The following is a 16,116-nucleotide window of genomic DNA, read 5'->3' as shown; positions in this document are numbered from 1 at the left end:
TTCCAGCTGTTTAAGTGATTTGGTTAATTCTGCACGGACTTTCTCCTTCATGTTCATGCTTTCTTCATCCTGTGATTTGGAGATGGAAAACCAAAATGAGTGTTAGCAACAAATCAATGCATTGTTCAGAGGAGCAATCACTGAGGAAGAGTAGAAAACCTTCTTCAGTGTCTCTCTCACTTCCTCTACCCTCTCCTTTTGCCTTCTTTCCATCTCCAACTGTCGCATGTTCTCTAACTTTCTTCTCTTACGTTGCTTCTGAGCTTCTTCTGCCTGTAACAGGGCACAGTATAATTCAGCAGGCAGAAACTATGATGAATAGGTTCTTTGAAGGTGAAAGAAACACTTAAAGTCTATATCACCAGTGGCAAATTTTCAATAATTAACGGGAGCTTTCAGAAATTTGAGCAGAGTGTGGTCAAACCTGGACTTGTAATTGTCGTTGCCTGGACTCCCATTCTTCTTCTTGTGCTTTCTTGTATTCATCAGTCTCCTTTAACATTTCTCTGTTAAGCANACTGTGTTCTATTATTCCGTTTTTCAAACCTACCAACACAATTTTGTTGTTTCTGTTGGATAATCAAAAAAAACTAATTTACAGAGAATTATCCCTTCTAAGAAACAAAAAAAAAAGAAAAAGATTTTCATAACATTTCTTCTTCGTTGGTCAATGTTAGCGAGCAATAAGCTCAAAATTTGAATTTGTCCTTCATGCGTACAATAAGCTTGAATTTTTCTTCTGCTTCAACTTGCTGTTTGATGTCACCTCTTGATGCTCTGTCCGGATGAAATTTTAATACAGCTCGTTTGTACGCTGCATGTACCTAATTTTACAATTGGTTTCGATCATGATATGTAAATACAAAAGCAGTTAACATATATAACTAACTGTAAAGATAGAATCAGGCTAACAGGCTAACCTCATCTGGCAGAGGAGATGTCCCGCCACCAACATGAATCCCTAAGCCTCGAAGCAGCGATGCCATGTTCAAGCTCCTGAGTTCCAGCTGTTTAAGTGATTTGGTTAATTCTGCACGGACTTTCTCCTTCATGTTCATGCTTTCTTCATCCTGTGATTTGGAGATGGAAAACCAAAATGAGTTTTAGCAACAAATCAATGCATTGTTCAGAGGAGCAATCACTGAGGAAGAGTAGAAAACCTTCTTCAGTGTCTCTCTCACTTCCTCTACCCTCTCCTTTTGCCTTCTTTCCATCTCCAACTGTCGCGTGTTCTCTAACTTTCTTCTCTTACGTTGCTTCTGAGCTTCTTCTGCCTGTAACAGGGCACAATATAATTCAGCAGACAGAAACTATGATGAATAGGTTCTTTGAAGGTGAAAGAAACACTTAAAGTCTATATCACCAGTGGCAAATTTTCAATAATTAACGGGAGCTTTCAGAAATTTGAGCAGAGTGTGGTCAAACCTGGATTTGTAATTGTCGTTGCCTGGACTCCCATTCTTCTTCTTGTGCTTTCTTGTATTCATCAGTCTCCTTTAACATTTCTCTGTTAAGCATGACATCGACTACAGGAGCTGTACCGTCACTACTTTGCACTTGTCCACTTGTAGATGGAATAGGATCAATGATCGGTTCTCTTGATTGATCTAAACTCGAGATCCCGTGCTCACCCCTGGCTCCATTACTTTGCGTTGTAACTCCATCCCCAGCAGAAGTCTGTGGCGGAGAAAATTTTAAGGCGTCTTCTTCTTCTTCAACTTCCTTGGTATAAGGTTGATATGTGGTGTTTTTCTTTGGATTCTCTTCGGGTGACTGTGAAGTTCCACATTGAACTTGCACTTTGTTTGGCTGTTCTACAACTTTTTTGAAACTAGTTTGAACTATCGGTTCATTTGACGAAGTAAAATGACTTGACGGTGTAGCAAAACTTTCGTGTTCAACTCGTATTTCAGGTGACAGTGGGGACGGTCCCTGAAATTCCTCTTTATTGAAAAAACTAGATTTAGCTCGGTAGTCTTTCTCCACCGAGCCAAAGGAAGACGCCATATCAGGAATTCTACCATCGGTTCCAAAGTTAGTAAAAGAGGTTTCTTTAGCACCATCTGGATTTCTAGTGTCAAAGTGGAGATTTGAAGGACCAGCCTCCTCACTCAGACCAGCTTTTCCACCATCTGGATTTCTGGCAGCAGAGAAGGAAGATGCTTGATCATGTTGTTCAGTTCTCCTTTCAAAATCAGGCCTGAAATTAGTGTCACAGTGGAGATTTGATGTACCAGCCTCCTCACTCAGACCAGCTTTACCAGGCTTCTTCATTTTTTTCAAGAAAGCTGCGTGTTCCCACTGCTCGCGGACCTCACTACGAGACCCTTCTAAAATCTCACAATCAGAACCGTCGCTGTCGGAAAAGTCACTGTCAGTATCAGAACCTAAACCAAATCGAATTCCAGAAGAGGGCATTGTAGAGAAAGGCTGGTTGCATTTTGTAAATCTAAAACTAGCACACTTTTCTTGAATGAATTGGCAATCATCATTATCCACTTCCGCAGATGTTTTACCCGCAGGAGGGTTACCGCTTGAACTACTCCCAGCTTTATGAACATTTCCTGTCTCATCCTCCTCCTCCTCCTCATCATCATCATCATCATCGTCAATACTAATCACTCTCTGCAAAATAGACTTATTCCCAGTTCTTGAAGTGCCAGAAGCATTGCTTTTAGATGACTCGGGAAAATCAAGAATGATAACCTCATCATCATCAACCACAATAAACTCCTCCCTTATGCCATTTGCACTGCATCTTTTAGTTGGCATTCTATTCCAAGAACGTGATCTAATCTGACGATTCTCTCCCATTCCTTTCTTATGCTGCTGCTGTATATACGTGGAACGCATCAACTAATACCAAAGAGGTTTCAAAGCATCAGTTCTGAAGAGTATTCCTAGTTGCAGTTGCATATAGCTAAAACCACCTATAAGCAGAGAAGATGCAAAACACTCTTCATCAAAATACTTAAATTAGGTAACATAAAACTCAAAACAAAAGTGGAACTTTGATAAAACTATTCACTAGATACACGCAACGAAACCTAGACATGATCATATGTCTGAACCTGAAATATAAAGTTTATATAGAAATCTACCAAATCGGAAACTTCAATTGGTTTTAGCATCGATCAATTCGAAATTTTGAGCACGACCCACGAATTTAATGATCGAACTGAGCGAAGATTTTGAAGACAATTGAACTAACCTTTCCGACTACATACAACGGCGGAGCCTTGCTGCTATAAAACTGAACCCTAATTTTTGGGTCTGAGAAAGGGAAAAAAAAACACGAACTCAAATTAAAAAAAAAAAGAAGTTTCGGAGAAAAGAAGAAGATGAGAGATCGATGGAGAGACGACGACTCGTGCCCAGCACCTCAGGGGTAGAGACGTGGCCTAAACGAATCGGAGAAATTGGGTTTGGTTTGTTGATTGGTCTGTTTTGGATTGAGAGTGAAACTCATGTCATTCTAAACATGTCTCTCTCCATTCGTGTTTTATGTTCATTATTTTCTTTGTGATTTTTTTTTTTTTTTGCTTCAGAGTTAATCAGAATTATATATAGGTTTTGGAACTTTTTTAATTAGAGTGTTTTTTAAAAAGGGAAATTTTGTAAATCATGATGAAATGCCGTAAAAGAAAAAAAATTATAATGAAATTTGAATTTAAAAATATTATAGATACCCAAAAATCTCGCTAATAAATCATTGATTATGATATTTTCCCTCGTACATCATCATTTCTATTTACTTTTTTTTTCGTTATAATCATCACTTCAATTTCGATAACACAAAAAAAAAAACTTAAAGACGGCACGAGTCATGTTAAATATTTATTTTTTGCATATTCGGAATACCATTGTTGAAATGTTATATATGATATCCCGCGAATTTGTATTGACTTTGTAGAAAGTAGAAAACTACAAAGCGTGTCTACTTGGTTGTTTGTACTGAATAGAAGCCCCACTCGAGATAGGCTTCGATCCTGGGGACTTCAGGTAGACCCGCCATGTCTACTTTGCGCAACGGGAGAAGAAAGTAGGGACCATCTTTTCTTCGACTGCCCTTTCAGCTGGACTTTATGGAACATCATCTCTACCCGATGCTCTCTTAACCCGACACGCTCTTGGACAGGATCTTTAAACAACCTCACCAACTACCATGGATCCAGAGAGGCAAAGATCCTCCTACTTACTGCCTGGCAAGCTACGATCTACACACTATGGTCTGAAAGGAATCATTGACTCCACCGAAACACTTACAAAACGACGGATCAACTTCTACGCCAAATCGACACCATTATGCGGAACAGAGCCCTCAGTTTTCGAAGATCAAACCCTACACTGACGACAAATCTACTTCTTTTGTGGTTTGCTGGATCTGGTGGCTAAGAAACCCTAATCGCCGCAAGGTTCTCCTCTCTTTCTCTCTCGTTTCACTTTTCTCTTTGTCGTCTTCCACTCATTGAATGCATGGCGATGGTTTGAAGTAGTTTACCTCCCAACCGTTTCTATTACTCTGGTTCAATCCCAACCACTCTGGTTCAGTTCTGGTTCTGATTTAACTATGGGTTTCATCAATGGTTCTTATTTCGTTTTTAATGTAATTGGGCTTCTAATATTGGGCTTTTGCTCTGTAAACTTTTTATTCCTCTAGTTTAAATAGAATGCCTTTTAACAAAAAAAAGTAGAAATCTACCAGCTAAAACTTGTCTACATGGGGAAATAAAAATTCCGATTTCCAAATTTATTATCATTTTGTGCGGGTGAGAACTCTTTGTATCGTGACACTAATATGATATACTCCATTTCTTTTTCTTTTTTTTTCTTTTGATAAAGAGATACTCCATTTCACACGTTTATGACTAACATATGCATATATATTTCACATAATAATGTCATTACGTATGTTCACGATTGTTCATATTGTCGTATTGACTCTAATACATATGGCTAATATTTCAGTCAATTAGATTTTCCGAATGACTTTATCATTTGGAAATTTGACTATATAGAAAGAAAAGAAAAAAAAAATTTGTGACCCACTTAATCCTAGTGGTTTGATTACATCATCGACAATAACAGAAAAATATATGTAGTTATTTTTTTTTGTCGACAATATATATAGTTATTTTTACAAGAATTTTCACATCTGCTTTTACTAGTTGTGGCCTGTGGGATTCACGTGTGAATTGATACGAGGAACAAGAATCACCATTCATCAGTTTCATGCATTTCATTATTGTACTACTATTGTCAGTTAGTCACCATCATCTGCATTTCTCATTTGCTAATGTATATGTATCTAGTCGTTTTCGGCACACAATGTTGGTCATGAGAATCCATAGCGAAACATGGGCGCATGATTTACTAATTAAATTAATATTTAGGGGTTTTGATTTAAAACGTGTAAGACGTTCGATCTCTTAATTATGACATTAGTTAACGACTCGTCGACAATATAAAAGATACGTCTCCTAAAAATAAACTTGGGAGGAATGGGGACCTACCTAGGATTCCCGGAGAAAATTCATGGATCAAAAGCACAAGTGTTTGCATTTGTGAGAGATAGGCAGCATAAGAGAGTGAACCTATGGTCCTCTAGGCTTCTCTCGAAGGGCGGTAAAGAAATAATGATCAAATCGGTTGCTCAAGCTCTTCCGACATATGTTATGTCGTGCTACCTTCTACCCAAAGCCATCACCTCTAAGCTAACTAGTGCGATTGCCAACTTTTGGTGGAGTAACAAAGCGGAGAGTAAAGGCTTACATTGGGTGTCGTGGGAGGAGGTTTGTTCCCCACAATCGGACGGAGGTCTAGGATTCAGAAAATTATAAGATTTTAATCTAGCGCTTTTGGCAAAACAATTATGGAGACTACTTCGATTCCCTGATTCTCTCCTTTGTCGAGTATTCAAAGGGAGATATTTCAGGTATAGTAGCCCTCTTGACATTCAAGTGTCAAATCGGCCTTCTTATGGCTGGTGGAGTTTGCTAGCGGCAAAACATGTGCTAAATTATGGTATTCATAAAACTATAAACTCGGGCTTTAATACATGTATATGGACAGAGCCATGGATCCCTGATTCCCCAGCGCGCCCACCTAAAGGGCTAACTGATGAAAGGAACCCATTGGTATGTGTCAATACTTTGATTGATTTTAATACCAAGACATGGAAATCTGATAGACTCAAGGAACTTTTTCCCCCAGAAGAAATTACCCTTATATTAGGGATAAAACTGAGCCTAAGGGCATTGAGAGATGGATATTCCTGGACATTGACAAAATCAGGTAACTACACTGTTAAATCTGGATACGAAGCCGCGAGAGCTCTCTCTCGCCCGACTTGCGACCACCCTGTTCAGGGACCTAGTGTTACGACACTAAAGGCGCAAGTATGGAAATTAAAAACTTCTCGAAAGCTTAAGCATTTTGTGTGGCAAATTGTGACTGGATGCCTGGCAACCTGTCAACGACTTTACTATCGCCATATTAGTAGAGATAAAGACTGCCCCAGATGTGGAGCGGAGGAAGAATCCATCAATCATATGCTTTTCGAGTGTCCTCCAGCTCGACAAGTTTGGGCCCTATCGCCAATACCATCCCCTCAAATGGTATTCCCATCATCATCCATATATAATAATTTGGATTTTTTGTATGGGTCAGGGAAAGATTTCGGTGCACTAGAGCAACATCTGAGAATTTTTCCTTGGGTGATGTGGTACATTTGGAAAGCGCGAAATAAAAAGTTGTATGAGAATATTTCGGAATCTCCATATGAGACTCTTGAAAAAGCAAGCCAGGAAGAGGAGGCTTGGAGGTTAGCTAACAATCGACCTATTGTACCCGCTTTGGGAGATACTGGCGCACAAGCGCCCCCTTTTCCACAAGACTCTCTTGTGTGTTTTATAGATGGCTCATGGCACCCACAGGACAAACGAAGTGGACATGGCTGGATTGTTTTTACCGGGAATAAGTTGATCTAGGTGGGACTCAAGGGATCGCGCCGAAGCCTCTCCCCACTACATGCAGAGCTGGATACCCTTATTTGGGCAATGGAGTGCTTATTAGAACCATGCAAGTTGACAAATTTTAGATTATTTAGAGATGGTTTTCTAGATTTTAATATTAAATATATTCCTCAGAAGGAAAATACCCGGGCTGATAAGCTTGCGAAATGTGCAAGATCGCGAGGGTTTTGTTTTTTCCATGTAAGCTCATCGGTACCTAATTGGCTCTCTCTCGAAAAAAGTCACATCCGATAAGCTATTGTATGGGGTTTGACCGACAAAAAAAAAAATAATAATAACCTTGGTAAGTGAAGTCCAACCTTGAAATATGTAAGTGGGAATGAATTTTGTACGAATGCATCAACTTAGTTAAGGAATTACATGATTATAACTAATTAGAATTACATGATTATAACTAATTAGACCTTCAAAGTAATGTGATATATACTCAAAAAGGGCCTCATCTTTCATGCGAGTGACAATTTAGATTCATATATTGATAAATTTCCCTGTCACAATATATAATCAAAAGCCCTTAATTTGAGTGTGAGGCCGAGTTTCTTGGGAAAGAAAGAATTTGTTGTGAGAAGATTTTCGAGCTAGTCATAAACATCTCTCAAATGATAAGACCAACTATTAGTTATTGAGAGATTTGGTTTTGAAGTTTTTCTACATGGCTACATTTTTGGAATACATAGAAACTTTTTGTAAAGACAGAGAACTAAAAAAGAGATAGAACTAGTGTGGGTTACCTCAAGTCCTGGGCCGGCTCAATATTTATTAGGAGTTCACATGAATCTGTGAGGTTAATAACCGTGACATATATAATCAATATAAGTGGCTGAATCGGAAGCCATTGTTGTCCGGGACGAACAGTTTGCAATTGTCGGGACATTTGAAGAAGAAAAAAATAAAGAAAGTCGAATTGTTCTGATTTTAGGTAGATATTGCAACTCTAACCATAAGATTACAGTGAGCACTGAGCAGTTCCTTAGTATATGGTAATTAATTAAGTAGAAATATGCAATATTTGAGGTAGACTAAGTCAAGAGATAAGACGGCTCATATACTCTCATAATCTTATCCCAAATGACAATGAATTGGTAACATCCAACTCACTAAAAATTTTATATTAAAAATGTGATTTTCTTTGATTATAACAAATCGTAAAAACCTTTTTCAAATTTTCTAGAAATCTACCCAAAAAATGAAGATATTTCCATCAGTTTTTTAACTCTTTAAAATTTTGAGCCATAGGAAAAAAACTTCCGACGTCAACGTATCAGTAACAGTGTTGTGATGACGAAATATAATTTGCGTTTTAAAAACATAATCATGATTAATAACACAAGAATAGTAAAACATAATTGTTCTAATTTTTTTTTTGGACCAATAAAAAAAATGCTATCAGACCAAATTAAAGAGGTTGGCTTGAGGTGCACACACTCCTTCCTTCGTGTTGACCAAAACAAAACACTCCTTCCTTATACAACTTTTTGTAGAGACAAAGACAATGAATCAAAAACTAAAGTTGGTGGAATTAGTATTGTGGCATTGGAATCAAAGATATTAGTAGTCAATAAGAAAAAGATTGTAGAGAATATATTGTACAAATAGTATTAAGAAAATAAAATCTTCAGTTTTATCAAGATTAGGAGAAGACGATCCTCGTCACCTTTGTGAAATTTTGTATAGAGACAATAAAAGATTTGAATCTACTTAGATGTTTGAAACTTTTCAAAGAAAAAAAAATTCCAAAATAATCATTACAGAAAATGAAGAAACCTATAGTAAAATGGAAAAAAAAAAAAAAAAAAGAATTAGTGAGAGGTGGTGGTTGGAGTAGGTTGAAGCATTGAAGGAAGGACGAGAGGAGACAAGAGAGGGATCGGATCTGTGCCGTTTTGACAAAACGCAGACACAGAAACGGCGCTGGTCGTAGAAGGAGCCTCCGTGGAAGAAGAAGGAGGAGGTCTTGGTGGTAAGAGGAGAGGACAAGGAGCTCGTCTTTGAAGCCGGCAGCTAAGAGATCGCCGGAAAACACAATTGTCGTTGTGAACTCTCATCTCAAAACCTGGAAATGGAACTCCTCCGCGCCCTGAATCCTCCATTTTCTTGATTCTTGATTCTTGTTTCTTGTTTCTTGATTCTTGATTCAACTTGACAATGTAACAAGACTTTTGTGTGTTTGTTGATGTTTTATATGTTGACGCTTGTGTGTTTAAAGGGTTTTAAATCTGAATTAGGGGTTGTTGCTTAGCGTGAGGATTTTAAATAGAGTAAATTAATTAGGGTATGGATAATAATGAAGAAGAAAATCTTTTTTTTTTTTAAACATTAAAGTTTAGAAATTGGGTGGAAGTGTGGTGGTTGTGGTGCGTGTATTGACTCAATATGGCAAAAAAAGAAACCAAACAACAAAAGAAAATGGTCAATGGTCAATATAGATTGGATAGATATTAGATCTATTATGTTATGTTTAGTGTGTTTTTTTCTGTCTTTTTAAAAAATAAGGGTTATGTTTAGTCTTATAAATGACAGGATTTTAATTTTGGCATGAGTAATGCGTTATTAATGGAAACATGAGGCCGCGTACGGCTGTGATTTAGAGGAAACTAAAAAAAAAAAATCGGTGTTTTAAATCAATTCACACTCTATATTGACCATCAATGTTAAAATATGAAGACTAAAAACAACAATTATCAAATCCTACACACATACAAATATGATTATAGTGTAAATAATGCCTAACATATCCAAACATGATTAATTAGTTTAAACAATTTTTTTTATACATTATAACTAATTTGTATCAATTTACCGAGGTCTAAGTTTTGATTGTTATGCACACAGTACTTACCAAAAAAATTAACATAAAATACACATTTTGTTTTTGTTTGATAATCACAAAATTCGACTTCGTAATAAAACAATTTTTTGTCACTTAATACAACTAAATAGAAAAAGTTAGAAGAAAGAAACTCACAATTTCGTGACTGAAACACTAAATAAGTATGATATAAACATTAGATCAAATATGCATGTGTAGTCCAGCTCCAGCAATGAAAATAGACAATAGTCTGCAAAGTCATAATTTCTATAAAAAAATCTATGTAGACAATCACTGAAACTTAAAAGATATCCTCTGCCATGAAGAATCCTCAACCCACACTGAAAGCCATGTACTGTGAACAAGGAAACGAGACGAGTCACATGTCAATATGCTGAGTTTTAGTAGTAATTATTATAAATTGAAAAAAGAAAAGAAAATGTAACATGTAAAAAAGAACAATGAATGTGAAAAAACAAAATGGGCGGTGTTTGTGATATGGTGGTGGGGAGGTTTCACTTTGTTGGTCTCTCCATGTGACTCGAGAATCTATACAATACCCATCGACATAGTTTCAGTAAACACGCCCCTTAAAGTGTTCGGTGACAATATCTTACACACACCCTCACATGTTCATTTTATTACATACATACACGTAGCTTCATTGAGTCTATATGTATATATAATTATAACGAACAAACTAATCAATATTTTAGTGTAAATTTGGGAGGCTTCATTGGAATCCTTCAGTAATGTTTATCCAAGTACTGTATAAAGTTATTATGTCTTATTGTAGGTTGTTTTGTTTCAGGTCATGAAAATTTTAATTTTGACATAAGCAATTGAGGCTGAAACATCTGAAAGAGAAGAAAATGAGGATTTGATAATATATACAATAAGAGAAGGCTAACACTTAACACTTAGTCATGACATGACATCAACTAAACACTTTTGACTTTTTTCCCCTAACCAAAGTTGGATCCTAGACCAAGAATTAAGGTTATATTTGGTGATGGATTTACAGATTCTTCTCAAGCTTAAAGAAGTTAAAAACCTAGAGGAGATTTGAACCTCTCACAGCTAAGTGAAGTTGTTCTTCAAGAGTAGGACCGGACCAAGCCAAAGTTGACAAAAGATTTCGACTTGAAGAGACCTCCAAAGAGAAACCTTGTCGGGGAATCGTGAGTAGGCGATTTCTGTCTTTGTTGTTGCTCTTGAGGGTTGTTCTTGACTTTAAGGATAGTTTGGCCTATGGTTTGTCTTATGGAATCTATGGTCTTGGCATCGATTGAGTAACCAGATGCATCACTGACATAGAATGTGTTTAGAGCTTTGCCTCCTTTGGTTTTCACTTCAGCTCTTGTGACCGTTAGGCTGTTTTCACGGAATATGCGAGTCACGTTTGACAATAAGCCTACTCTATCCGTGGTGCACAGTTCCAACTTCAATCCCTATAACATTAAACAATGATCTTCTTCAATTACAGTTACAAAAAAAAAGAGTATATATACCAGAAACTATATATGGTGAACCATGTGTACCTCAGATACTCTTCTTTTGATAGCTGCTTCAAGACACTGTATGACTCTTTGCTTCTCTGCCTCTGATTTTACAGGGGATCCATCTATATGTCTCACATAATACTCCTGCAAAGCAAAGATTAAACTGATTAGAGAATGAATCAGGGAAACTATATGCTCTAATGTAATGGAATCTTTCTATACCTGATATGCCTCTGTGCCCTCAGTATCAACACTTCCATGGAAAACCACATACTGCATATCAGTCAAAGTGCAGACTGTGTCGAACAGAAGCTTTGGTCTGTCTTTACATCTAACTGTCACCACAGAGTAATCCTTATCAAGCCAATTGTCAACACAAACATCTGGTTTCTGCCTTTCATCTTGGATTGAGGAATCATCTTCCACCACACGGAGTTCATAGTCTCTATCTTCAAACATCATCTGATGAAGCCTCCTATCCGTGTGAACCTCTCCGTGAGAAACTAAGGTTTTGGCTTCCCTTGGTGTGTTGCTTCCCTTAAGCACATTTCTGAGAAGGTTCTTGATCCGAGACAACCTCTCTGGATCAGAAACGCCACACCCGGTTAAGTCATCTGTCACCTGCATCACAGCAGCTGCTCTAGTGTTGTGTGTCCAAACCTCAGCGCTTAGGACACTGCATTTGAGATGAGTCAGAACAGCTGACAGTTCAGACAGCAACCCTGGTCTGTCACATCCAGTTAACTCGATAACAGTGCTGTCTGTTGATGGTATGACACCAACAGATCTCAGGGAAGTAGAGAAACAAGCTTCAGGACCAAGAGACTACAAAAATTAACACTCATTAGACTCATTGAACTCACATAAAAAAAGAAGAGAACCAAAGACAAATGAACACACTCACTTTTTGGATATAGTCTAGAACAACTTCATCAGTAACTTTGTTACCATCTTGGTCGGTGACATTAAATACTGCCAAGTTGCAAAGAGAATAAAGAGAATCAATTCCTTTGTTCAAAAGTAAAAGAGAATCCAAAACAAAACTAAAAAAGACCCATTTAAAGAATTGGAACATACCATCCATGAACCAACCACCATCAGAAGATATGTAAGCCTTGGAGATAGTCAGGTTAAGATCAGTAAGGATTTGTACAACTTCAAGAAGAATCCCATACTCATTTGCACTATCAACCTAATAGACAAAACAAAACAAAAATTCAGGACAAAGACTACATAAATGATTAAAACCAGAAATTTGTACAATGAACCAAACAAAAATTTTTTAAAAAGTACCCTTATCACAGTTGCCTTCTTGCAAGAGTCATTATCAATCACAACCCTGACAAAAATAATACAGAGGTTTTTTTAATCCAAAATCAATATCACTTTTAAAAGTGGTTATACTTAACAAAAAGGAAGGAGAAAAAAGAATAATACCTTGGTGGATTCATTCTTCTTATCAGTTTCTCATACTCATTATCCATATCTTGTGAAAAACTCATGCTAACATCTGTTCAATCAAAATCCCCAAAAAATACAGTGAGATTATGATTCCTTGTTTTGGTAAAATTTCAAAGACAGAAACTTTCAAAAAAAACAGAACAGAGGAATATATATATAAAAAAAAAAAACATCTTTGTCTCTGTTTTCTTATTAACAAGGAGTGAGAAGCAGAGAACTAAACACAGAGATCCCACCGACATCAAATCCTAGGTTACTTCTAAATAAAGCTTCACAGAGGACAAAAAAAAAAAAAACCCAGAAGAATGAAACCAACAAGACAAAAACCCTTGTAGTCCTAATTTCATAAAATCAGAAACAAGAAAAAAAAAAGACAAAAGCTTTCATATGAAACCTCCAAATACTGAAAAAACCCATAAACCAAAAATGAAAATTTCATACCAAAAATCGTATGAAGAAAAAAGAGAATAACACAAAAACGGAAAAAGAAAGAAAGAAACGTACCCATTGAATGTTCCTTTTATGGGGGTTTAAGGCCACTCTCTTTGAATCTTATGACACTTGAGAAAGAAAAGAGAAGAGAAGAAGAAGAAGGAGAAAAATAAAAAGTAGTTTCAGTAAATTTCGAAGGAGCAAAAGGTACGAGAAAGACTTGCATATATAATGGCGACCCGACCCACGAGATCTTTTTTATTTCTCTCTAATCACAGATTTTGTTTATAATAATATTTTCTTAATTTAAATATGGTAAACTAAACCAAACAAAAATAGAAATTAATCTGACACGATTCTCCCATAAACGAGCAACTCACAAGAAAAAATAAAATATTTTTTGCTTACTGTTTTTTTTTTTTTTAATATAATACACAGTGAAGAAGAAGGGAGAAGGAGGAGGGATGAGAAAAGATGTGTGAATTGTAACAACAACACCTGGCGTACGTTAGCAATGACCAGCGTGTTTTCTAGTGGAGGACAGCTAACATGCGCGGATAAGTTAGCATGTGATATGGGTAAAATAAATATAGCAGTGGATTGGTAATTATGACAAGGTCTCCTCCTCTAATCTGTCACCCCAAACTTCTCGGAGTAGATAAAAGTGAGTTTTTTTTTTACTGTTTCGAATTTTAAGCCGATTCTGATTCTTAAAGATTTGGATATTGAGTGTTAAAGAGATTCTGATTTGATTTCCTAATTACCGTGAAAAAAACAAAATGATATGATTCCATTTTCAAATTACGTAGAAAAATAAATGAATAGTATAATATAATTGAGGAAAAAAAAAAAAAAAAGTATAATATAATTCCATCCGTGAAGTGATTCTATTGAATATTAATTAATATATATACAATGTGCCGTAAAATCTCTAAAGAATATATGTCTTTTTGCACCAAAAGGAATATATATATCATATTATATTATATATAGGTATATTTTCATTTCAAATCAGGAATGAAATAACTGCAAATGGGTATTTTTAAAGAGCGACCATATGGAATATATTTTGTACCGTATCAAATTTATTGTCCAACGTTTGTTTTCCTTATATTAGAGAATTTACAAGATAGCGAGAAAAGAGCCAAAACATATGTATATGCATAAACAATAGTGGTAAGTAATAAATTGGATACTATTTGAGTGTTTGTTAAACGTAAAATGAGTAATTAAGAAGAAGAAAAAACGTAAGTTAATGGATCGCAATAAAAGTAAATGGTGTGTTATGAACTTATTATGATCAAGAGTTTTTGTTTATAGATTATGTCGGAATCGGAATTAACTACAATTCAAGAAGATTCAAGGATTAAACGATGGAACACATAAATGTAGAGAGAGACGAGAGACGAGAGGGGTGGGGGGTGTAAAAGCAAAATGAATAGCGTGAAAATATAAGGTTGACAGGGTGGATTATGTACTCTTCCTTACGTACCATTGTCTAAAGGATCGTACCTTCATATATCTCGTTCCCAATATTCCCATTAAAGATTGTATTTATTTATTAGTACTATGCATTACTATGCTTTGCCAAATTATAGGTACAAAAATGAATACATGAGATTCGAGACCTCCACCTGCATTTTCCATGTTTTTCAACAACCGAGAACTATTTGGAATTTGATTATGTGTGAGTTTTTTACACACACTATTTGTGTTTCATCTTTTTCTATAAGAAATTTGAGTATCTTTTGACAAATATATACCTACTATTAGATGTGAATGTGTAGAAGAAATATCTGAGTCCCATACGAATGTAATAACGTAAATATGTTGGGAAACGATTTTATATACACTGATGATGATCAACCTTGAGGTCGTCCATTATTATATCTATTTTCTGGGATAATTTCTAAAGTTTTCACAAGAAATATGTAGAATTTAATATATTATTTCCAACATGGCATTTTTGAATGTTTAACAGTAGTATTTTAATAACGATATGTATCATTGATTTTACAACTGAACAAAAAATTTGAGTAAATATATCTATAAAAAGTCCGAATATTTTACAAATGGAGTGACAGCAAAATCTAGTACCCATGATGAAATATCCAAATATTTCATACACACATGTAATTACCACTAACGACTAAACATATATTATATATATATATAACGTAACATATAAAATCATTTTTTTTTCATCAGCGGATCAATGACAGAGCTTATGTAAAGATAAAATAAAAATAAAGTAGTTTGAATAATCAGGAATTCGATTTCTTACATGTGATATTGATTTTGTTAATCTATTTATCAAATTTACATTCAATGAACTAATTTTCAAAGATTTGCAAAACGTTAGTTATATATATATATGTCTGAAAAAGAAAATCAAATTCGAATCAGTTTTGCTGTTTTCCTATGATACAGTGAACTTGGGCAAAGAGCTATTGTTGTTAAGATGAACAACCTATATAAGAGATGAGAGATTCAAACCCAAATATTCTTACAAAATTTGCCGACAGAGTTAAATCAGACAAAGGGACAAAACCAATCAGCATATATATATTAAGAAGGATTAAAATGGGTTTATATATATTTGAGACATTGATAAAAATAAAACAAACAGATGTAGTAAGTAAAAGTATCAAGTGGCCGTAAAAAAAAAGTTATAACAAGTGTGTGAGTAACCAGAGTTAAAAAAAAAACTGACCATAGGTTGGAGTTAAGAAGAGAAAAAACAAGAAACAAGTAGCGGCCAACTGAATTAAATGGGAGACTGCAGTCACATGGTTAGGCATACAAAATAAAGCGTCGTGCTGCATGAGAGCCGGTCTAGGGATCTGCTGCGGCCGAACCTACCTTTCCCTTACCGTGT

The 16,116-nt window shown here is 35.7% G+C and overlaps 4 protein-coding genes across 4 annotated transcripts in view; 1 reads left to right on the top strand and 3 right to left on the bottom strand.

Annotated features, from left to right (window-relative positions):
- LOC104787962 (nucleolar protein 14) overlaps positions 1-671 on the top strand; it is a 7,102-nt gene extending 6,431 nt beyond the window's left edge. The window contains exon 14 of the mRNA XM_010513630.2: positions 518-671. The gene's annotated coding sequence lies outside the window, so the exon portion shown is untranslated. The remainder of the gene's footprint in view (positions 1-517) is intronic.
- On the bottom strand, positions 631-3,456 carry LOC104787961. Its single transcript, XM_010513629.2, has 5 exons — positions 3,212-3,456; positions 1,426-2,930; positions 1,161-1,274; positions 921-1,070; positions 631-824 (listed from the first exon to the last, which is right to left on the bottom strand). The coding sequence occupies exons 2-5, from the start codon at positions 2,851-2,853 to the stop codon at positions 690-692; spliced, it is 1,827 nt and encodes a 608-aa protein (XP_010511931.1). The 5' UTR covers positions 2,854-2,930; positions 3,212-3,456; the 3' UTR covers positions 631-689.
- On the bottom strand, positions 8,568-9,308 carry LOC109132975. Its single transcript, XM_019245493.1, has one exon. The coding sequence runs from the start codon at positions 9,122-9,124 to the stop codon at positions 8,834-8,836; it is 291 nt and encodes a 96-aa protein (XP_019101038.1). The 5' UTR covers positions 9,125-9,308; the 3' UTR covers positions 8,568-8,833.
- Positions 10,708-13,664, bottom strand: LOC104787960 (ACT domain-containing protein ACR4-like). The gene is made up of 8 exons (XM_010513628.2): positions 13,311-13,664; positions 12,783-12,855; positions 12,639-12,684; positions 12,423-12,537; positions 12,250-12,317; positions 11,568-12,170; positions 11,385-11,489; positions 10,708-11,294 (listed from the first exon to the last, which is right to left on the bottom strand). The coding sequence occupies exons 1-8, from the start codon at positions 13,312-13,314 to the stop codon at positions 10,941-10,943; spliced, it is 1,368 nt and encodes a 455-aa protein (XP_010511930.1). The 5' UTR covers positions 13,315-13,664; the 3' UTR covers positions 10,708-10,940.

The sequence above is a fragment of the Camelina sativa genome, chromosome 5, assembly GCF_000633955.1.
Source record: "Camelina sativa cultivar DH55 chromosome 5, Cs, whole genome shotgun sequence".
Taxonomy (NCBI): Eukaryota; Viridiplantae; Streptophyta; class Magnoliopsida; order Brassicales; family Brassicaceae; genus Camelina; species Camelina sativa.
Note: the sequence above shows the minus strand (reverse complement) of the source record. Positions and strands in the feature narration are given on the sequence as shown.

What these genes read in the sequence shown, in the direction of transcription:
- LOC104787961 (XM_010513629.2), bottom strand. Translation starts at nt 2,853, where the DNA reads ATGCGTTCCACGTATATACAGCAGCAGCATAAGAAAGGAATGGGAGAG. An exon ending in AACGACAATTACAAATCCAG is followed by an intron (nt 1,275 to 1,425) that starts GTTTGACCACAC and finishes GCCCTGTTACAG; the next exon opens with GCAGAAGAAGCTCAGAAGCA. An exon ending in TGAGAGAGACACTGAAGAAG is followed by an intron (nt 1,071 to 1,160) that starts GTTTTCTACTCT and finishes TCCAAATCACAG; the next exon opens with GATGAAGAAAGCATGAACAT.
- LOC104787960 (XM_010513628.2), bottom strand. An exon ending in AGAAGGCAACTGTGATAAGG is followed by an intron (nt 12,538 to 12,638) that starts GTACTTTTTAAA and finishes TTTGTCTATTAG; the next exon opens with GTTGATAGTGCAAATGAGTA. An exon ending in TTCTAGACTATATCCAAAAA is followed by an intron (nt 12,171 to 12,249) that starts GTGAGTGTGTTC and finishes TAATTTTTGTAG; the next exon opens with TCTCTTGGTCCTGAAGCTTG.
- LOC109132975 (XM_019245493.1), bottom strand. Translation starts at nt 9,124, where the DNA reads ATGGAGGATTCAGGGCGCGGAGGAGTTCCATTTCCAGGTTTTGAGATG.